The sequence below is a fragment of the Epinephelus moara genome, chromosome 6, assembly GCF_006386435.1.
Source record: "Epinephelus moara isolate mb chromosome 6, YSFRI_EMoa_1.0, whole genome shotgun sequence".
In the NCBI taxonomy this organism is placed as follows: domain Eukaryota; kingdom Metazoa; phylum Chordata; class Actinopteri; order Perciformes; family Serranidae; genus Epinephelus; species Epinephelus moara.
This window is the reverse complement of record NC_065511.1, coordinates 16848528-16872802: the sequence shown is the minus strand read 5'-3', so window position 1 is coordinate 16872802 and position 24275 is coordinate 16848528. Positions and strand designations below refer to the sequence as shown.

General features: G+C 41.3%; 1 protein-coding gene across 2 annotated transcripts in view; it reads left to right on the top strand.

Annotated features, from left to right (window-relative positions):
- grb10b (growth factor receptor-bound protein 10b) overlaps window positions 1-24275 on the top strand; it is a 79284-nt gene that overhangs the window by 30536 nt on the left and 24473 nt on the right. For both annotated transcript variants that reach the window (XM_050046141.1, XM_050046140.1), the window contains exons 4-5: window positions 5981-6278; window positions 9239-9377. In XM_050046141.1, the coding sequence (XP_049902098.1) occupies window positions 5981-6278; window positions 9239-9377 (437 nt within the window). The remainder of the gene's footprint in view (window positions 1-5980; window positions 6279-9238; window positions 9378-24275) is intronic.

Genomic DNA, 24275 nt, shown 5'->3' with positions numbered 1-24275 from the left:
GAAATACTCTAAAAGGAGAAGGGTACATCCATCCTGAGTTCAGTGTTTTTATTGTAAACTCTCACCAATTGGTTTGTGGACACCTGTTTTGAAGCCTTAAGTTTGGCATTTCAGCCATCGCCATCTTGGTTTTTTGGAGCCAGAAGTGACCATATTTGGACAAGAGATTGAGGTGTGAAGGAGCGAGGAGTGGATTGTCCCTCAAAGCAGACCCCCAATTGTGTGTAACTTTAAGCCTTAATAAAATGCAAACCGTCAAGTTATATAAAAATTCAGCACCCATACAGTTGCCATGAATATTGAAATGAACTGTTTTCTGTACCAGGCTGTAAACATGTTTATTTTTGCTGTAAAGTTAGGCATTTTAGCATTGTGGTCTATGGGGATTGACTGGCGTTTTGGCACTTGCACCTTGGATTCATTTTTCAGCCTCGAGGTTGCTACTTGGTTTTCATACAAACCCCTAAAGGGTCAAATGCGAAAATACTTTGATATACTTTTTATAATTCTAAATTCACTAATCTCTTCAGTATGGAGGAGCATCAAATATTGAGATATTTTTGACCAAATACCTCAATATTGTAAGACTGACTATTTGGGCTTTTCACAAAATATTTACACAGTGAGATTTTTGCAAAAATAATCACCAGTTGTTAAAGGCAAAAAAAAATAGAACAGCTAGATCAGTCTGGTAAGTGCAGAAAATGACATCACTTTACTGTAATTTGGCCTTTAAAAACAGGAAAAGACAATGCCTATAATATAACATCATCCAGAGCTACAGGGATGCACAATATTGGATATTTTGCTGATATCCAAATGCTGATATGTAACAATTCATTTGACCAATAACTGATACCAATATTGATGTATCCACTTTTTTCCTTACCTAATTTTAGTGATCATTAAGTCTCTTCTGTCGTGGCATTAACATTATATTATACAGGCATACTCTCATTGTGATGGCCCACCAGCAGATGGAGACATGAAATAGTCATGTGTGTAATATTCAGTCATTGTGCAAACGAGACCGTGTTGGCCAGTTCAGATTTTTCATTTTAAAGCCGCTGACGTGCCAATATTATTGTGCATCCCTAATGTAGTCTTATATCACAATATCAATATAATATCCACATATTGCACAGCCCTACTCCCTGTACCTTTAAAGTAAGGTTCAGTAAGTAGATCTGGAGTCGACAGTTGGCAGTTTCCTCTGTTTCAGACTCTACACCAGTGGTCCGATACCTGAGCCACACAAGTATAAAGCAAAAGTCAGATAAATAGTCTTGAGATTTTGACATGTTATCATTTCAGATCATTTATTTTCACCTTATATGATAAAATTCACTTCATTTCAATTCAAATAGTGTCAAGAATACCATAACATTGGGCTGAAAGCTCCAGAAAAAGACAGTTACTCGACCTTGGGTTAAGATTTTTGTTAAAAAAAAACTGCCGACTTTAATTTTAAATGTTTAAGACAGCTTCCAAGGGCAGTAATCATGCCTTAATAAGGAAGTAGTTTCATTTTATTTATTCAGAATAAGGAAGGCAGCAGGCGGTGAAGAACCTGTGATCTTTCAGAGACTTCATCCTGTGTCCTGGGAAAACATGACATCTAGACAAGGTTCTGTCCTGGAGAAAGGAGACAGATAAGGACAAGAGCAAAGGGTGGAAAATGGGAGTATGTGGGGTGCTCAGATGTGGTGTGCTTCTTGAACTCCAGTTGTGACATAACAGAGCATTTGAGGTGCCAGCATAGTCAGTCATGAGTTTAGTGCAGTGCCAACAGTGAGATTAAATCATCTCAGTGTGACTGTGTGAGGTTATTTAGTGATTTCATTTTATGTACAATAATTGAGATATCTAGGTGAGGCAGTTGCATCCTGTTTCAAACTGTGGCAGACCTACTGATGATGATATGCGATTTATTTATGTGGGTAGGTTTGGTCTTGGCATTTGCACTCTATTTTTTGTTGCTTGTGACTTTGTTGGTCCAGGAGTCGGTGGAGTGAATGTTTATTAGAGAAGGCTCGGGCTATTTTTTAGCCCTAATTTCACCGCTCATAAGCTCTTAGAATAGAAAGAAGAGAGAAGGCTAAACATGTTGGAGGAGGGAAGTAGATGAACTCAAAGCATGGAGGAAATGAGAACAACAATGTCAGTGTTATCTTGTGAGGCATCAAAGTTTTTATTTGGTTCTGATTTCTGTTTAGTCTAAATCTAAGAAGAGAAGACAGAGGGCTAATTATAAAACAAATGTCTTCACGTTTACATGTTTAACCTCAGATAGAGCATTCATTAATGAGGGGTTTTGAATCAATTAGTCAAGAGAATAATTATCTAATTAATCGGTACTAAAGGTAGTTATAGCCCCAGTGTAGTTCCCATAGAGCACAGTATTAAAAAAGAATTACCCCACATGGATCCACGCTCAGGTTAATCACACATCTTAAAATACAGGATTTGTTTAGAGGAAGGATTTGTTCAAGAGGTGTTTATTTCTTCTGCTGTTTTTATCCATTTATTGCACAAAATGAGCTGTGCAATTAACCTTAATCTTTCTTCTGCCCCATAAAGCTCTAGAGGTGCTAATAATCTCTTTATACCCATTTTATCCTGTTGCACCTGCTGCATTCTCAAATACCAGAGCCACAGCCACTGTGTGATTATCAGCAGAGATGCTTTTTTAGGTGGATACAGCGGTAAATGAATTCTTGCTTGTGCATCTGTCAGATTTTGCTGGTGTGTCTCCATTTTTTGTTTTGTTGCTTAAACCACTTTGTTTGGCACATGGCCGCTGAGTGGGAGTTAGTATTGAACTTCTTTTAGACCTGGGATGCAGGTTTATGCTACATGCTACATGCTACAATAATGCTTTTAACATGTTGATCTTGATCATGCTGCCTTGCATCACAGCTGCAAATTCTCACTTTCAGCAGTAGCTTTGTGTGCTGTTTTTAAGAGGATCTAATTAATGTAAGGCCAGGCGTGCCATGACATCAATGCCACAGCTACGTATCCGGCAAAACTTCTGTTCCTCTGTACTCCCTGTCAAAGGAAGAACTGCCATAGTTTGCTCTCTGCTCCAGATCTTTAGGGGTTTTAATCCTGTGCGTGCGTGCCTGCCTTCATGCTGTCTGTGTCATCAATCTTTCAGCCTTACACCCAGCTGCATGACGCATACCTTTGTTTGCTTGATTGTGACATGCACAGGTGATTGCCAGCATATGGGCTGATAATGACGCAGACACCGTACATCCATGCGTGAGTTTGTGGGTTGTGTTTCTTTGTATGCAAACAGCTCTGCCAATCCCCTTCCAGAGGCCAAACTAGGTCATATTTATGAAGAAACTTTATTTTCTCTCAGTAGCTGGAGGGTACATGTCTCACCTCGTGAGAATGATGGATGATGAGCAGATGATGTGTTCAGGGTAGAAGATTTTTTTTTCGGATGATTGCTTACTTTTGATGTAGTTTCTGGTTTACCCTCATAGCGTTTGTGAATTATTTTATTTTTTATCCTAAAAAAAAAGATTTTTTAAAAAGTACAACTGTCTTGCCCTGTCCTTAGCCTTGTGCATGGCCTCGAATGAACCCAATGTCCTGTGGTATATAGCTCTTTAGCTCTCCAGGCTATCTATAAGTAGCTGCTCCAGCTTACCTGTCGCTATTAATACCTACAGATTAACCACCTGTGATTCACAGGCACCTGTGATACAGCTACCTGACACGTTTTCAGGAAAAGCTCCTCAAAGGCCACACTTCAGTTTCAGCAGGTTTCAGCATCACTCGGAGACAACGCTATGCTGCTGCATGTTGAGCTGCATGATATGTAAAACAATATTGCGATTATTTTGATAGGTATTGTCAAAATTTTACTGTGATTGGTAGTTTTTGCTTTTCACTTTCACTGGAAAAAATATACAAATAATGATGATTTTCACTGGGGTCTGTGCCTCATAAGCATGTTCCCTTAAGTCTGGCTATGATTTGTAGGCCGAGCATCTCTGCAGCATCACAGTGCTTCATTTATAATGGTATGTTGTGACACATATTACCTTTTATAAAAAATTGCAGCCCCTGCAGTTTGGATATTACACTTGACCATATTGAGATTTAATATCTCGATTAATTTTGGAGCCCTAGCTGTGTGCAGAGATGGGGGTGTTTCCTAGTCTGCTAACCTGTGGCTCCTGTTGTTGTGTTTGCCTCTGGAACATTTTTTTTTTTTTTCTTCATGGGAAACTGTTTTCTTGCCAGGCTTAGGGGGCTAACTTTGAAGCCAGTGCTTTTAAGACTTTACATCAATCAAATTGCTGTTTTCCAACGTCAGCTTTCCGCTGAGCAGCGGGACTTTTAGCCGCTTTAGAGTGGCATGACCCTCGCACCACCTCGCATGATCCAGCTGTCAGCTGTCCTGCGCCCTGAGCTGAGGGGGAAGTTACATGAGTCATACAGTACAGGGCAGATTATAAGCCCTGGAGTTCTGACAGCAGGACTGCGTGATCAAAGTTAAAATATGGTGCTTAATAAGCTTTCATTCACTCGTATACTTGCAAAGCTTTGTTTTTGAGGCTCTGAGTGTTTGTATGTGCTGCAGATTGTTTTCTTTCAGTCATTAAGGTCACATTTTGCATGTTACAGAAAGAAACAAACTGACAGCACTGAAACTTCACATCAAAATGCACATTAACACTGTTACTGATCAGATGTGTCTCCATCCTTTAGTGTAAATAGTAATGTGATTTAATCCTAAACCATATCTGATCACAAATGTCTTTATAATAAATGATTGTCATGAGAATAAATGCTATTTAAGTGTGAGGTTGTGTCCTGATATCTGTATGGGGTTCCTTTGCATCCACCCCATGCATTTGAGAGCCCCTGCCCTGTACAATTAGAGCTTGTCTCCCCCTAGTGGTTTGCTTGTGTTCTGCAATTCTGGATCCAGAGATTTGATGATGAATTCATGAGTTAGATTTCTTTTTCATAATGAAGAATTATTAATCATAAGATGAGTCACCGCTGCAGATTGTGATTTAGAAAGAGCAAAGTTATGCACCCAGTTTACCCAAATGATAAAACTTTCACAGCATGAAGCAATTAGACAGAGAGAGAGCCTCCCTTCTATTGAGCTCACTTCAAACTTCGATACAACATGCTCCTGGAGTTGGTTGAAAAATTCTCTTCATGAATTTAAATGTGCCTAGAGGTTTTCACACGGGCTTTGAGGATAGAACCCCCCCTCTGAAGAGGATTCCACATCCTGCTTTTAAAGACCTTTTAAAGGCAGAATGTTTGATACATGTGGTGAAGTTAGAGCAGATGCTACCAGTGCGATGCCTCCGCTGTGAACCCCAGTGGTGAGAGTTGAAAAGTGTTCCAGGCAGGTTTATGCTTGTACCTGTTATCCCTGGAGATTTGGCTCATGGAGCAGCACAATGTACGTAGTCAAGATAGTCTTGCTGATTGAGCACTCTCACAAAACTGGTTACCAATATGTGTACGTGAGTGTGTGTGTGTTTGTGTGCTTCTATGATTGTGCATGCCAGTGTTTTTATTTCCTTTTTTTTTTTAGTATTTCTTAGAATGAAGGTGGTGCAAAGTAAGGTCAAGGGTTCACATCCTGGCCACAATGAAATGATAGAGAAACTGAAATAGACAGGGAAAGTCCCAACAATATCCAGGGACTTAACTTTCTTTTTTGTGTGAGCCTCAACTATTTGAAACCGAAGCTACAGGCTTATAGGACTTTCATTTTTCTTTTATTGTGTTTTATTGCATTTTGGGTTTGATTTTCTCTCCAGCTTCAGTGTTGTGCTCTACTGTTTTTAGTCCACTCATCCTCAACAGTTTTCCGCTTCGCACATCTACTTGACAGAAGCACGTCTTGCACTCCTCATTTGAGGGATTTTTACCACCAGTTTCTCTTAAAATTCAGTCAGTGATGTTTCCCTTTTCTATCTGTCTCTTCCAGAGGATGACGTTGATTTAGAGGCCCTGGTGAATGATATGAACTCTTCCCTGGAGAGCCTGTACTCCACCTGCAGTGGTCAGCAGACAGAGTCCACCCCACTACTGCACAATGGACAGACCTCTTCCTCACACCATCACCCCCATCATCATCACACGCAACACAACCACCCTCGGCAGGGTCATCACTCACACACACTAAGCCATGCTTCCCCTGAGCCGCCCTCCTCCTCCTCCTCGTCAGTGGACTCACCCCAAGCTAGCCTCCGACGGTCACAACCCATGCACATCCTCGCTGTCAGGTATGTGTCTCCGCAGCATGTGCAGATATTGATGTATTTCTTTGCCCCCTTCAGCAGCCCAGAGTTGGACGTGTCGTGTGGCAGACACATGGGGAACTGAACCTCTGAGGGAGGTGTCCGGTCAGCTCTCAATCTGAATGCACTAAAAAGTACATAAACATATAGTTGGCTGCAGGATGGCATAGTAAGATGGGTGAATGCCCCTAAAAAAGTGTGTGCACCACAATGAAAAAACTGGCATCATCGAAAAATTCCGAGGTGCAACCATGACATGAACAGGTTTTGGAGGTTTAGGCCCAGAGGTTAAAGGTTCATCAGCCTGTTGATCTGGTTTTGGATGGCTCAGTGCTCTCGAGCAAGACACTAATTTTCTTGTATCCCAAGAGACGTGAGTTCATCTTTAAATTGGTGGTGCTTTTGATGCAATAGAAAAGTTTGTGATTATAATAACAGTAGATGAAATAGTGATTGTTATATGAAAGAAAAGTACGACTGCGACAGGTGATTTTTATTGTAGATTAAAAGATTTATTTCACAGCTGGAAAGATGGTCTTTCCTGTGCGGTAGAAAGACGCAAATGACCACATGAGTGTCACGTGATGTGCATTTGGCTGTTTGACACTAAGGCAGCAGGCTGGTAACATTTTGAATTACAGTTCAATGATAAGCTAAAATATGTTTCTGGGGACATTTTAGGAGACAAATAGGCGACACAGTAACATAATCTTGGATTGTATTTGATCAGCACTGCCTAGTTTTACAGTTTGATCAGAGTTTGGGCTGAGTTTGAGAGAGAGCGGGGGCGGGTCTCTCTCATGATCTGCTTCTTCACTCTTAAGTTTCATTTTAGTTTCATTTTCATCATGAATGATGCATTCATATTTATTTAACCAGGAAGTCCTATTGAGATTCAAACTCTATTTGAATGGTGAAGGGGGCAGCCACTGAGAACACTTTTAAAATGCAACAAATGCAACATATAATACAAAAATCCACAATAAAACAACAACTATTCAAACATAGTTGCCTCTCAAGAAAAACAAGCACATGTCTCTATGATGCCCTTAAATTTATCAATTCATATAAGTGTTTCTGATTTTAAATCTTACTGAAGATTGTTCCATGTCCAAGGTGCAGAGTAGGAGAATCCCCAGGGCACATTAAAAAGCAACCACTTGGAGGAGTGTAGCTGGTAACTACCAGAGCTGACACACAGAAGGGTGCAGAGGTAGGCCGGAAGTTTGCCCAATATTAACTGTAGATAAAAATATACCAATGCTGTTGCGGTATACGTGAATGAAGAATTACTATCCATAGTTAAAGCAACAGCTCAGGAGTTAGTGAGATTTGAGCTGAGAGATGAGCAGGGAGTTGTTGGTGCTGGTAACATGGAGGGATGTTTACCACAGTTCATTCACACATACAACCCCCATTAATATGATACAAAGGTGGTAGAATATCGACAAAGTATCCCTTTAGGTATTTACCAAATGTAAAGCTGTCAATAGCCGAATAATCAAGATGAATCATATAGTTAACATTAATCACTGCACTCGTCAGGTGTTTGTGACATCAAACACATCTTAGGCTCCATCAAAATTAAAGAGCCGTATAATAATCACACACATGTACCAGCATTAAAAATCTGATTAAGACTTCAGCCGTACATGTGCACTCATACAGACACATGCAGCTGGGCAGCAGAAGTATGGCTCTAAACTTAAAGCTAACTCCCTCCAGCCTCATACATTTGCACATACATAGCCACACACATATGCAGAGCTCTTTCTTCCCCTCTACATTTGAAAGGAAGCCTCTCACTCGACACTATCATTCCTCACCACCCTCTCAATAATTGGGCATAACGTATCCTCCCCACTCCCTATCTGTAGCCTGTGAATGACCCGTTCCTCCTTGTCACTCCCTCTTTGTCTCAAACTGCACCAGCAGGAGGAGAAAGGTAGAAAACTTCTCATTTGTTTTAGTACCAAGTGCGAATGTCTCTCTCAATTTTGAAGAGTAGTAACCCATATTCTCCCTCAGGCTGTTATTGTATGCATTTGAAAAGTGGGGATTTTTTTACTCACACATACACACTGAGGTAACAGAAGTATAGCTGCATGCATACAGTGCACATAAAACACAAAGGCATTCACAGCAGAGCTGCTGTCAGCTCCTATTATTCGCCTTTGGAGTATGTGACAGAAACAGAGGAGGGATGATCAGGTAATGGAGTATTCTGTCTTATGAGCTCTCTCTTTCTCTCTCCCTCAAACACACACACAGACTCAGGCCCTGAAGTTCTTATTATTCAGGACTGACCTCTGAATAACCCTGTTCTCAAGCTCAGATGGGACAACATCAAAAGGCGCGTTCCCTTTTGAACTCACTGGGTTCTACAGAGAGACGGTTTGATAGAGAAAGAGACTAGGAGAAAGAGTCCTCTGCAGTGATTCTCTGAGCTAGCTGTGTAGCTAGAATTTCACAAACTGACCTGCCCATTTAAAAAAAACTAAAAAAAAAAAAGACCGCAAAGTTTATGATCAGCTGTCAAATCATCATTCCTCTCTCAGGCCACAAGCTTACACTGTAGGTGCCTAATTTAAAAACTGCTTTGAAATCTTGATTTAATATTGATGCGTTATAAATATTGCAGAAAATTAGCTGGCACACTGCGGGGGTCTGTGATTTCCACTTGCTGGGAGACTGTTCATTATGGGTAGATCAGATAGAAACAGACATGAGCCTGGATACTGTACAGGAATGCTTTATTAATTCCAACTCTCCCTCCTGCACATATTTCACATGTGTCAGCGGCTCTCATTTCAAAGTTCTCCCTTTTCACTTTTCAAGAGGCTGTTCCAGGTCACGACCTTAGACTTTAGATAATGTTTTTATTAGTACAAGCTAATATTACAAGCATGTTTGACTGTTCTTCTGTCCTGTAACAATTCGTTCAGGAGGTTGCAGGAGGAGGAGCTAAGGACATCGTCTCTCCCGGCCATCCCCAACCCCTTCCCCGAGCTCTGCAGCCCAGCAAGCTCCCCTGTCCTCAGCCCGGGGTCTCTACCCCCTGGAGAACCCTCCTCTGGCATATATGTAAGTCAAACCCCACAAAAACACACTGTGGAAAGTTTCCAGAAACTTTTCAGGAATTAAGGAAGCTTAATTTTTTCCCAGCAGGGCTCTTGCGGGTTTCATATTTTAGTACACATTATAATTTGGTGTGGTTGCAACAGATGCAAAACACTGTCCTCATATGATATGAGAGACCGTGTCAGTCCTTTGAAAAACAGGATATGAGACATCAGCTGATCTTGATTTACTTTTATGTTGATAACTGAGACATGTGCGACTCAAGTTACTTGTTTTGAAGGATGCAGTGTTTGAATATCGTAAATCAGCTACATTTAGTGGTCAAGTGCGCCGGACCTAAGCATGTAGGAATTTTTCCTGCTTTACATCTGCCCCATGTTTTGCTCATCTGAGGCTTGTTGATTGCTTGCACGTGACAGCACTGTGCTGTGCAGTGCATGTGTGTGCTCGAGAGAGTTTGGCATGTCGAGAAAAAAAATATGTGGTGAAGAGCAGTGTGTGTGTATGTGTGTGTCTGTGTGTGCGTGTGACCTGCACACATGGCTGCATTTCTGTGTGCCTGTTTGCATTTGTGTGTTCGTTTGTTGAAAAGATTTAGAGACTGGTCTGTCTATTCCTGGAAGTCAGAGTCCCCCCATCGTCACTGTTAATGATCTTCACATGGGGCCAGCCAACACTTGTTACAGTAACATACCGGCTTACAGTAATGCGAGGGCGGACTATTTCTCATAAATACTCTCCCTGGCTATGATCCTGGTCTGTTCTGGTCATGGCTGTTATGGTACAGGATCATAGACTGCAGTTCCAGTCAAATCGTTTCACTCCAAAATACGAGTCTGAGTTTAATACGACCTGATCTGCCTCCTCAAACATCAGCTCATAAATCTCTTGATGAATTGATAAACCTGTGGCATCCCGTAAATGCTTCAGGAGTTGGGAAGTTGTGGCTTTGAATTACCATCTGTGACATAAGTAAACCTCTAACTGGTGAATGTTGGACTAAGTCTTGAAAGATAAGGTTTCATTCTCGTCTTCACAAGTGGGAAAGTTGTTTCTTTCTTTGTGGGAATGTCATAGGCTTGAATTACTAGCTGCAGCATAAATTCAACACTGCATGGCGAACCTTAGTTTGTACGGTAAAGAGGTCAAAGATTAATGTCTTACTAAGTGGTTATGAGTTTTGCATTAAAAGCCTGTGACATAACCTTGGCAGGCGTGTCTGGTAAATATTCAGAAACCAATTTATTAGACTGGGTGACCTACTCGAGACGGGAATGTTGTTGGTTTTTGAATTCCCAGACGGCCTGTTAAGAGCGCAGTATAAACCAGGAAGTGGAGCGGGGGATTTGGGAGTTGGAGATTAGTGGCAGAGTAAATTATTTCTGTGATAGGATGAAATAACTGTAAAAGCGTGCTTTTTTTTAAACCCCTCAACTCACCGTCCTGTATTCCATTTCCAGACATTCAAAGAGAAGGAATTGATGGATTTTGTCTTAAAAACAAAACATCTGCATACTTAAACCTCGAAAAAATGCTCATGTATCATCCCCCAGCATAATTTAGATATAACAATTTCCATTTTTCATTTTGATCTAACAGAGGAGCCGTTGTTGTTGTTTATCTTTTATGCACAGTTTGTTTGTGTAACATGAGTTAGTTTTGACCAGTTTTTAAAGATACGCTATGCACGATTGTTGGTCACTCTCTGTAAAAATGTTGGCCAGCAAAGGTGGAAGTAAAAGCCAACCCCAGATTCACACTCGTTTGGCATTTTGCCTCGCTATAGTTTCTTGGCGCTGTGTCTCTAGGATCTGCACCTGGTCACCACCGTCCCATGAAGCCTTGACCTGACCAGAGCGTTGTGGGGGTACATGCCCATAAGACATCCTGAAAACAGAAAATAAGAAGAAAATAAGAAAATCCAGGCAGAGGACAGAGTCTCTGCAGAAAAATACACCGCCACACACCTCTAGCGCATCATAAGTGATGATTGAGAGGGATTACTTCAATCATGCACATTATATCTTACACAAATTTTGATTACAAGAACTTTCTAATTTTGTCAGTCATATTTGAAATTAAGAATTGATGTGGAGTGTGAATGTTTTACATCATGTGTTGAAACGTCGCCAAACATCTGCTCAGAATGTACCAAAATCTAAACATGTCTGTAAAGGTAAATCGTTACTAAATATAGAAAAAACAAAGTTTTTACTGCATGGACCACCAAACTTTGGCAATGAAGAGGCAATGCTGAGAAAAAGCCATGGAAAACTGAATTCCCTTTGTGCGTTTACCGTGCGCTCACTGTGCTCATACTGGGGTAAACTTTTGTGAGTGCGCTGTGCATTCATCCATGCATATGTGTGTGTATTTTGTTTTTTAGATGCATGTGTGTTTGCGCTCATGTCTGCCTGTTTGTCTTTGTTAGCTCTGTAAACTATTTACAGCATTGGCAGTGTCTATCCATTGTTGATGGCAATGGAAAGTATGTCTCATTGTGGTTGTTCTTCAGTGGAAATTCAATTCAGCACCTTTCTGTTGAGAAAAAAAAAAACCCTCCCGCAGAGCCGTCTCATCACACACATGTGCTTTTAGTATCCAGCTCCAGAAGCATGTGGAACAATTGTAACGCTGATTTCTTGCAAACACATATTCCTCCCGTGAGTGGTTCAAATCTGTGGAGGAGTAGTGATCTGTTAAGGGTTTGACAAGTGGGTTGGTGGGCAGATAAATTATTGCTCGCAGCCCAGTTTCCAAGACCTATGATCATATCATAATCATTTCCACCAAAAAAGCTTTACTTTGTGCCATTTTGACCTCTGTCTTTATCTCTTGTTGTCAGTCTGTCTGTATCTCCCCCTCTCCATGCCCTCCAAACAGTCAGTCCAGTCAGCCAGCCTGCTGGTGAGAAGTTTCTCTGTTTAGTTTACTGAATTTTCCGACCTTCGGGCACTTTCTGTCAGACTCTCATGCTTCTGTCCCTCTGTTCCTCCTTACCTCACTCCTTGGCCTCTGTGCAGGAGGCATGAGGACGCAGCGCTGGGCTGTCAGGAATCGCTGGGCAAGCTGTTTGACACGGCCATATGACTCCCAATTACCTCACTTTCCTCCACTCTCCTCTCCCTCCTGTCCTTCTCCATTTCCCTCTCCTCAGCTTGTCTTTACAGCTTTACATTCTGAGAGGAAAAAATCTGATATAGAGATGCAGTATGTTCAGTGATTTGACATTAATAGATGTGTTGGTCTATTCTAGAGCTGCCCCCTGAAATATGAAAAGTGGAATCATCAGTGGGAGACTCCTTAGTCGACTGAGATCCTTAAAGTCGAACTGTCTTCTTCTCCTTTTTGTTTTTATATGTCAGTCAGTGTGCAGTGTACATCTGGGAAGGTTGTGGTCCCCAGATGTATCTGCAGAGGGAAGCACTTCTTGTTTCACTCTGCTCTTTGCTACAGGCAGCTGCAGACACAGACCCGGGGTGATTCTAAGTGAGATGGAGGCAGCTGCCTGGAAAAAGAGAGGCTTTGCCTGCTCAGGCTTTGAGATAACATTATCTTCTGCCTTTCTGCTTAGAAGTGGTGAATTTACAGCTCACGGTAACTTACTATGATGCAGTCTCTGGCTTTTGTTTGATATGTCGGCGAAGATTCTCAGTCATCCAGGTCATGGTAATCATAAGTGCTGTATCGTAGGCTGCTGGACTTGCTTGAGTTTCTTGAGTAGTTATGGTCAGATATACATCGTTGACCCACCTGGCCATCTTGTGTGTCGAAAGGATTAGATGGGTCCATGTGAGAATGGGTGTTGAGTTGTCTGGGGAGAGATCAAGGAGAAATCCCTTGAACAGTCTTGGGATCCCTCCCCAGATGACTCAACACCTATTTTCACCCGGACCCATCTAACTCTAACAACACACACGATGGCCGGGCGGGTCAACGACATACACGTGACCTTAATTAGTCTGAAACTCAGAGCTCACACGTGACCTCAATGAGTCCGCACCAGTCCTTTTAGAACAGAAGAAGAGATGGATGAGAGGCGAAACATCTTCAAGAAACTCAAGCAAGTCCAGTTGCCTACGATATAGCACTTATGACTTTTGTTTGATAGTGACGGCATATAATGTTATTGCACATTTCCAATCCGTTGTTAGCATAGTTAGCACGCATTAGCTTGAAGGACCAGCTTGGCTTGTTTACTATATTATGTGAGTGCCACTGTCACCTTGAACGTCGCTCCAAACCGTGTTCAAACTATCAAACTGTATCAAAAAGATGGAACAAATAGTCGAATATTCGTATTAAGCACTCAAATCTGATTCTACTGACATAATTTTAAATAGGGTACAGCCCAAGTGTATTTTGTACACATGACAAGAATTGCATGTCTGTCCGTCCAGGTAGAAGGGTCCCTCCTCTGTTGCTCTTCCTGTGGTTTCTTCTAGTTTTTTTCCCCAGATAAAGGATTTTTGGGGGTTTTACATATCAAAATTAAGGGTTTAAGGACAGAAGTGTCATGTGCTGTAGAAAATGGAAAGCCCCTTCAAGCGAATTTGTGATTTGTGATATTGTGTTGAAGTAATGTAGTAGTTTACTGTCCTGCATTGGTTTTCTGAGGTGTTTACAGCAGGTGTATTTACCAAACTAAACCTTCAAACAGTTCTTCTGAAGTGTAGCATCAATGACACATACAAATAAGAATCAGAATGAATACACTTAGTTAATTCAAGCGCTACAGGATGACTAAGAACATCGAGCACTGGCGCCAGTCCAGTGTGGTATGTGTGACAGGGTGCACTGATGGGCACATATCCCTAGAAAAAACTGTGCCTGCTGAGGATTACTACAAATAAAATCTGGGCTTTGTGGCTTTCTTAAACTCTATAGGTCCCATATAGAGCCAACTGGCAAAAAAACAGGTATTGCAACCTGCACTACACTTAAGAAAATATTAGGAGCTTGGCATGTGTAATCCATGTCATGCAATGGAAAAACCTATAAGAAGCCTTGAATGCAAGGCAGTTAGCTAGTATGTCCATTAATTTTCTCAGTCGAGGTCCTCGACAGTCTGTCCTCACAAGTGCAGTAGAGAGTGCTGTTATGTTCTTACTCGGACACTGTGTTCCCATAGCTGCCCCAGTCGTCCTAGTGTGGGAACACTGATTTGATCACTGGGTTGCCAGATTTTGCTGGATTTACTGTGCTTGGACTGGATGTCCTGTAGCTTACTGTGCTCTATGGTATGGCAGAATCCCCACGCCCTGTCTCTGTGTCTGTAGTCTGTGTTTCATTATCTTTCTATTGCTCCGTCTATCTCTGTGTGTCTTGGACTGTATGTTAGTGTTTATCTTTCTGTCTGTCACGAGTCTTCCTCTGTCATCTCTCCACCCTTTTGTCCTTTACTCTGAAACTTTCAGTTCAGCCAGAATTCCTGTTGATCTTATAGGCAGGAGTACTGTGCAGCATGTCCTGTAACAAATTAGCTCACTAGATGAATACTTATTCACACATGATGAAGTAAGAGGCTTAAAATAGTGCTTGGTGCCAGACAAGCAGTGGAGGTTTGGTTGGCACTAATAATGTTAGCAAATGAGCTGTTGGTGCTCAGTGCCAGCATCGTTGTCTAGTTGCACAAGTCTGACTATAATATAATGCTACTGCTTTCCATATCATGCAAGTTTAAGAGAACTTGCTTGCAGTCTGTAATAGAAGGTAGAATGACCTATTATACTTAAGTAGGAGACAGCTACATACAGTATGCAAAGTGTTTAATGATACGCAAATATGCGTCTATTTACAGTTTCCATTTAGAGATGGAAGCAGCATGTACAGAGATATGTGCAGCACATAATCAGGATGCAGAATGGGATAGCATATGCAAGTAAGCATTTTATACGCATCTTTTTAACATGTATGACGCTAACAGTGCATATTGGCAGTGGTTTATATGCTGCTCTCTATTGTTAAATTGCATGTGCTGCACATGCTTACCGTAAATCACTCAATATAAATATGTGGAATCCATTTTTACATGCCTGTACACATTGTTACATATCTGTTGCTGTAATGGCAGCAACTGTAATACATTATTCTTTCTGTTCTGTATTTTCATTATGTTCCGCAGGTGAGATTACATGTTATGTTTTCCTAAGTATCCTTTTCTGTGTATTTCTTGTCTGAATTCTTGAAATCTGCTGAGCCACAGTATCCCCGAAGGGATCATTAACATTTGCAGTAATGATGGTGATGCTTTTCCACCTCATCTCACTTTTCCTCACACAACCCCCCCTGCATGACTGCGCCTCCAGTCGAGTTAGCAAAACTTCAAAGCTGTGACACCTACTTATCAAAAAAAAGTATCACAGTATCAAGTGCACTGTACTGAAGTATCATTTTAATGATGAGCTCATGATGTTAGCAGCCTATATGTAACTTAATAGAAATCATGCGGCCTGTTTTTAAATGAATTGGAATTTAAAAGCATTACTCTTAGGCTTGTGTAAGACTTAATATGTAGTAAATTGAGTATAATAAGTAGCACCAAAAGTAACAAGGAAGGTGTGATGCAGTTTGATGACTGCGTGCTGTCTCCCTTTGCATGTCATCTGATGGTGTTTGTGTGCGAGGCACTAACTCCTAACTGCATGACTGTATTGAAAATCACACTGTCAGTATTTCTGAATGCCCTGGTATACCATATACTGAGATACTGCCCAAGCCTACTGCAGAATAAGGATGTTGCATAAACTCACTGACAGTGCTTGTCTCCCTCAGCAGCTGAAAGAAATCTGTATGTAGCCCAAATTTTCTATGAGGAAAGTATGTGTGCTTCTGTGCTTTCAGGAATTGTGTTGTTAGCATGATTAGCTCGACTAATTGTTGGTAACCAGAAAACACAAGCTTTCTTTAGATGAAGTTCAAAACTTTGTTTAATTTAAACGTACAGTAACTGATATTTTGACCAAAACAAGCTTTAAATGCAACACTGACATATTTTCCTCTTATAACGTGTATACAGCAAACGTGTTTGCAAACAGTGACATATTTACATGTCAAAATAAGTTTAACATTCACTTCTCTTTTAGCTCTGTTTTGGTCTTCACCAATTCGTGAGAAAAATAGCTGGTAGGCTTGGGCGGTATCTTTCTTTTTTTTCTTTATACATTCATGCTTTCCTTAGATTTCATAAGGGGTATACAGTATATGACAGTATCTGTGTAAAAAAAAACAACAACCATATGCCCCGCCCACACACACATTCTCATAGACTGATTATTTGGCGCTGGTTACTTATATTATTGAGGCGTATTGATTTTGAATACAGTCCATCTGATGCTCGTTTTGTTTCTGTTTTCCGCCGTCTCATCACTGTAACAAATGCAACTGTAGCCAATATCTCACTATCACTATCCTCATTCATATTTTAAGAAGCTACAAATTATATTCAGCCACAAAATAAGCCTGAAAAGCTGCAAGCCAAGCAGAGTTACAGAGACTAGTCGCATAGCGATGATACACCGCCTCATCCAGTTGCATTGGTGTGAACCAGCAGGTTTTTTGAATGTTGCAGAACGTCACATTGCCAGTAGTTGCCTGTTTCAACTCATCTCATTGCGAATCTCTGGTCTGAACTGGGCTTAAGTTTCTCTGTCTCACTGAACTAAGCGTAAGGTTAGCTTAATTGCCTTGTTAACTCATCGTAAAACAAACATCATTCAAACTCGACAGAAACAAAATGAAACTTACCAAAACCAGCTAGGCTAGTTGCTGTTCCAACAGTCACCAGCTCCTTTGGTTAAAATAAAGCCTTCATTCCCCGATTAAGATGTTGCTGTTGCTGGCCAGCTTACCATTCCTGTGACGTTATGCCCACCACTCGAAGTCTCCATCTCTCTCAGCTCAGCTGCCTGTTCAAACTAGAGAGTGACCTCTAGTGGTGCGTGCTTTGCACTACAATACATCTCCTCAATACTCATCTCAGTATTAGGTGAATAGAATGATGAGCGTCTGTTTTTTATGGCATTTAAAGTAATCATACTGTCAGGATTTCTAAATACCCTGGTATACTTTAATACTGTAGTATCGCCCAAGCCTAATATCTGTCTTTTTAGCTGCTAATACATGTAGTCACTGCATTGCAGTTGTGTGCAGTGAATAGTTGAAGCAGCCATTCTAGTTGCTGACAGAAAGGCAATAGGATTTAAACTACTAACACCCAGTACATAAAGGATGGGCATCGATCCATCCCTCCTTTCACTCTGTTAGCGCTGAAGCACGGCATTCCTTGGCTGCCTCCTTCGTCAATGTTGGAAATACTCTGGGTCAAAGGGCGTATTTTTCCACAACGGAAAAGCAGAATGGAATGCCGTCGATGCCCAAACTGTTGGCCCCAATGTGTGGGAACGTCTGTGGGCGCATGCACCAGTGTGTGTATTTAAAAGTAAGTGTGTGTTTGTGAGAAGGTTCAGTTTTGTGTAGTGTGTGTGTCTAAGCGTGCGCATAATATATGTATGTTTGTCTTTACAAGCGGGGATACTTACATGTGTGCATCTGTGAGAGCTTTAGCAGTGTGTGTGTATGTGGGTGTGTGTTCTGCTTCTCATTGTAGCACTGATGTTTTCCGCAGGCCGCACTGTGCGGAGATCAAAGGTGAGGCAGTGCCAGAAATCTGCTGGCTCACTCTTCCAGCAGCCGGCTTGCTTTTAAATGGATCTTAAAGTGAAAAACGGAACACACACTCGCATACACACACACGTACACACAGACACTTGTTGTGTTGCGTAATCACCGGCTGGTCACGTTTATATGTTTGTGGTGTGTGTGTGTGCATGTGTGTGATTTGTACTGTTTATGCCACTTGGATTGTTTATGTCTTGGTGATCATTTGTAACTGATGTGAATATAAATCATGTGCTCAAACTGGATGCTTTATTGAGCCTGTGCGTGCGTGCATCCATGTGTGTATATTTGATGCCTGCCTGCCTGCTGGCCTCATTATTCCTAACATTACATCTAGTCTCTGAGCCCAAGGCACACACACACACACTTGTGTGTTATTTGATGCTCTTTGTGGCAGAGGTAAGGAGAGCATCCAGGCAGTACAGTGACCCTTTTGTCAGCACACATGTTGCTGCTCTGTTTCTCTGTCTCAAGCAGACACATTGGGCGCGTATCAACATACAAACAAATTGCATCGGGTGGCCGAACGGATTTGCAGCAGTTTGTGCTGTGAAATACAAATTATTTGACTGTTGGAACAAATGCTACCTGGAGAAGAGACAGGCCGGTTGTGGTCGAGTCTGGAACATCTCATGTGTCAGGGCCATATTTATCCCCCGCTGCTAAATGGAAACATGCCTCGACCTGCTACTGCCACACACATGCACAAACAGGCACACACATATACATGGCCTGTTAGTGAATATTAAGCTTGGCTGGAATGATTAGTCTGAGTAATGGCTCAGTTTAGATAAATACAACTTTAAAATTGGCACTACAAAGTCACTTCAGAGCAGATCACCATCTCATATATTGTGCATTGCACGTGCCTGAAGTCCAACCAAAATTAGGAACTTATTTTATGAGCCGACACTTGGAAAGGTATCCCACTTGTGCTCAGACACAAGCTGTTGGTTCAAAATTATCCTATTACATGCTAAATTTATTTACATGCTTCCCATAAAAATAGGTCAGTGTCACTGCAACCACTAAGCCATCTGCAGCTAACACTGTAGCAGAAAGCTGCATGAGATGAACACCACATGACAGCCCTGAACCAATAAAAAAGCAGCAGTGTATACACATAAAGTCTAAAATTAAGTCCAGTTGCACAATTGAACAATTGATTTCTAACAGGCATCCCTAAGTGACTTCAGCTATAGGCTGCTACATAATACAAGCACTGTGGAAGCAAATTATAGCCTTACCAAAAAAACCTTCCCATAAAACAGTGTAACAATATCTAAAAACCACAATCATTGCTGCCTTGACTAGTCACGTTCAAGTGCAGCAAAGCTGTGCAAAAACATTGACCAGGTCAGCCACTGAGTTTGTGCAAAGCACACATTGTGGCTTAAGTAAATACAACAGCTCTTCTGAGCTCTTTTGATCTGGTACTGCCCATTTTACTTGAGTGGAAACACCAATTCCAGCCTTGTTTTGGAGTATCATCATCTTAAACCTCAGAGACCAAGCAAGTCCTAAAGTAGCCTACATAATACCAGCCGGTCAATAGAGAAAAAAAGATGGACTGTCAGACAGATACAGTCATCGCAAATTATGTCATCACAATTCATTTTTTTGTGATAGATTAATGAGGGAATCCCATTTAGAGCATTTTAAATTGCTCATTGGAAGGAAACCACAAGCCTTAAATATTAGAAAATGGTAAATAATTCATTCTCTACTTAATTCATTTCTGTATTGAATTGAGCTAAAAGAAATAAAGTCTTTCTGTAGGAACATGGCTGGACCACCCAGGCACTGGGGATGATGCACCTTTAATGGTCCATCCCTCACTCCCGTGTCCCAGAAGGGAGGCAGTGTAAGATTAGAAGCCACAACTTTCACCCAGCTAATAGGGCAAGATCCCATTACTCCTGCAGCTAATGGGAATCCCTGATGGTGTTAGCTCACTTCTCCGTCTCTGTCTCTACATTTTAGATTGTCAGAGTATCAGATGTGTGTGCTTTTGCATTCATCCACCCCTGTCCAAACTACAGGCCCTGCATAGCAATATCGATGTGAAAGTGTTTTACTCATTAGATAATTAGACAATTTAAGGTTTAGTCTGACAAAACACAAGTGGCCCTTCTTTTTAGCCCAAGATTTTGAGGGTGCGTTTTGCATTCTTGAACGCTCATGCACATCCATATGTGCCAGAACACAGGTGTATACGCATGCGTCTGGGATTGTGTGTGTCCATGTGTTTCACAAAGAGAGCAATGTGTTGCTGCCTGTAGGCATTTCATCTGGCCAAAGCTGAACAGAGCTGTTGGACTCATGTAGGTCATGAAGACTGCATCTCCCTCTCTCTCTCTGCCTTCCCTCTGTCCTCTGTCTCCTTCTGTCCTCTCTCTCTCTCTCTCTCTCTCTCTCTCTCTCTCTCTCTCTCTCTCTCCCTCTCTCGTAGGAAAAGTAGGACAGCTCAGATTTCTGAAGCTGCTGCTGTGCAAAGGCAGAGAAGGAGGGGAGACAGAGGAGTAAACAGAGGAATAATGGAAAAATGAGAAACTGAAAAGCTTCAGAAAACAGTGGTAATTTGATTTATTAGTGTTATAAAGGTTTTAAAAATAAATATGTAAATGAATTACGTGAGACATTTTTATTAGATTATTTTGCGACTGTATTGCTTACGTGGCATGCACCACAGCAGGCTGTTATTTGCTTAAGTCATCAGTCTTTATAAATGTTTGAAAGTATATCTGTGTAATTAATATAACAAATTCATTTGATTACTACAGAAATGAACTGACACAAAGCTGACCAAGGAGAGAACTGGAAGCAGTTAAGAAATATTCAAATTTGTTGTTAGGCTTTATGTCTACTTACTTGGATCAATAGAATATTAGAAAGTGATGTACTTAAAGTTTAAAAACAGACAGTGACTGGTCAAAAGAAGAAGGGACATTAAAGGATATTAAAAATTCAGCTATGGTCTTCTTAAATTTAGATGTCAGAGAACAAGTTTGGTTGCTTGAGAGCCCCCTTCAGAGAAATTTGAAGACAAAGACAGGCAGGTGACCTGACTCAAAGAGCTCAGCACTGGGATTTTTGTTAGTAGAGAGAGGGAAAGAGAGAGAGTGACGGACAGAACTGTGACGCTGTGATCTTGGCATCCCTGGAGAAATCTCCGTTATTGGGGACAGCTTGTACAGAACTGTGGTACATACTGTGATTCCTCTGAATGGGGAATGATTGTTTGTAGTTCCCTGTGATGCTGGTAGTCCTCTTTTTACACTCATTGGTCACGAGGACCTGTAGAGGTTTTCCCTTCATACTAACGTCTCTGTCTGCTTTTTGTGCTTTATCACAGAAGTATTACGGCTCAACTCTGACTTTTAAATGTGGCTGGCAGGCCGGCAACAAGGCATCAGCTTTTGGCTGCTGAAACTGATAATATGACCTTTTTTGTTACCTTATATTTTGAGTAAATAAGATACTATGCAGTTATACGTCAGCTTAATAATAAAAATGTGACATTAAGGAGTGTTTAAAAGCTAAAGTGCCTCATAAGGGTCTTTGAGATCAACTCTTTTGGTCACAGCCTTGTGTTGATAAGACATAAAACCATCTTTTGTTACTAATAAAGAATTGCCACATCTGAGGTATCCAATTGTTTTTAGGCTGATAGAGAAGAAACAGTGTTTAATATGACAACTACCGTTTTTGAATTTATGTGATCAATACAATCTCTGTAGTCTAAACTTGTCCTGAGGCTGCTAGTGCCTTGCAACAATGCCTCTGCTTGCCATACAACCCGAGGACCATTTCCAGGAAATTGCCAAAAATCATGCCAGTGATGTCATCCTTTGTTTGCCCAATCACAATTCCCTTGTCCCATCCTTCTGCCCTCCTGCTGTAATTAAACAATGGCTCCAAATCAGCAGTGGTCTGAAAGGACATTTGCCGCCCGGGGTTTGCTGGCATTCGGCCCTTGGTACACAATTAAGCATCCGCCCCCACTTTTACTCCTGTTGGTAAAATATTTGGCTCCATGCGGGGTGTTTTGCAGCAGGTAGTCACAGTAAATAAGGGAGAGATTGTTCTTGCATCATCATAACCCAGTCTGGATAACCCTTAGGAAGTGTGTTGCCATACACTGTACATGTGCAAATTCAATTTATGTAAACAAGGATATGTTTTACCTTTCAACAAACATATAACATAGAATTTGAAACGAAACATGAATAAATCACAAGGATGACAGGGCAGCCATCTAGGAAAGTTTCCATTGAAGTTTCTTGAAATGACTGATTCTGTTTGGAACAAACTACAAAATGGCTCAGATCAGGAAACAAATTAAAAGTATTGGAGCAGGAACTTAGTGTAAAGGCCTTTGCACAGCTGGGGTGTGACAAATAAACAACACAAAAATGTGAAATGCTTACCTACGAATATTTCAAAGCAATGTTAAGTTATCGATGGTTGCAACACTTGTTTAGTTAAAGGTTTTGATGCGAATAGATTCAAGTTGCTGTATAGCCTGAGCCACTATTTTATTTCCTTATCAAAATGCTCTGAGTGAATCTGAGTTCTGGTTAACAGTTTCGCAGTGTATGTCTTGGACTTTTATTGTGAAAGGTAAGAACGGAAAGAGGTGATCTGGTATGTGCCGCTTTTGTCAAGATAGACAGGAGTGATACAATTTGCCCTCCTGGTTCAGAACACTGAGCCTCTCTGTTGTTGTAACCCTCATAAGTACAGGCGTAACAGGATTGGTTGATACCTTTGTTCGCAGTGTGAAAGCTAAGAAAAATCGACCTTGTTCCGGAAAAAAATAGGACGCCTTTCACCACATAATATTTGCTTTCTTTGTGAAAGTGTGTGGGAAAAAAACAACAGTTTGAAAAAACATTCTGACAAGATTAATTGCACGGAAAAAAAACACTCCTGTTATGTAAAGGCCTTAAAACTGAAAGAGCATTTTGATCGATTTGGGTGTGCAGTCTCCTTTTGTACTTGCTGGACTTTGACGTTAGTTACACACGTCCCAGAACTTTTTATCTTTGGTTGAGCGCAGAATATTTTCTTTTTCTATAAGCACAATTTGAACTGCAACCACTGTTTAACCAAAAATAGACCTTTTACCTTGCCTCAACCTTCAGATTTCTAATATTAGCCTGTTGTGATAGATGCACTGTATACAGTATATACATAAAATATCATTAGTGGCTTGTCCAGAAGTCTGACCTAAATTCACGCTTCCTGACCTGCATTGCTAATTAAATTTGACCCAGCTCAGCTCCAAATTCTTCCAACCTTCAACTTGGAGAGTCTTAATACTCTGAGTGGGTGTTAAGACTCCATTATTTACAGACAGAGCAGGCTCTGTGGGATAACTAACTACCCCAATATACAGTGTATGGTTTGATGCATGGCTGCACAGTGGCAGAGATGGCAGTCTGCCACTGTACATGACTTTGTATTGTCAGTGTGCACTGGGAGTCTTTTCCTCCTACGTTTCTTTCCATACATCTCTCTTTCTTTCTATACCATCCCTCTCTCTCTCCTACCCCCTCCCTTCCTTCCTCCCCTTTCCCTCTTCCCTCCCTCCGTCCCCTGCCTACTAAATCCCTTTCTGCCTTCTTTTGCTTCGCTGAGCCCAGATAGGCCTCTATGTCTTGGGTCTTAATTTGACGCGGTAATTGGATGACAAGGGGCATTTTACCGTCCCTTCCTCATGAGTCAGCAGAGTTTTCTTGGCTAGTGCCTCCCACTTCTGCTGACTACAGGCGCTGAGCGGGGACCGCCAATTGTCCGAGGCCCATTCAGGTTTTTGTGTCTCCGTCTCATCATCCGGACGTCAGTTTCCAGGGGCGGCCGAGACCACACACAGCACCACATTACAGTCAGAGGGCTTTATAGAGAGTACTTGTTAATGGGAATATGAAGTTGGGGTGGGTCGTGTGAGCCAAATCAGCTTATCAATGGCTACAGTTCTTTTTTGGCAACACCAACTGGGGTTTTGTAGGACAGAGACAGAGCAGATATAGCTAAATGTTGACAGTGGAAGGGTTTGTCTTGGCAAGACTGTCGACCTGCTAGAAGCCAACACCCTGTAAGTTTCTATATAGAAGACAAGTGAATACTTGTGAGAAAAAAACTGTGAAACCTTGGCAATGCAACATTGGATTTCACTGTAAAAATAAACGAAGTTATCTAAAACCAGACTAAGACATG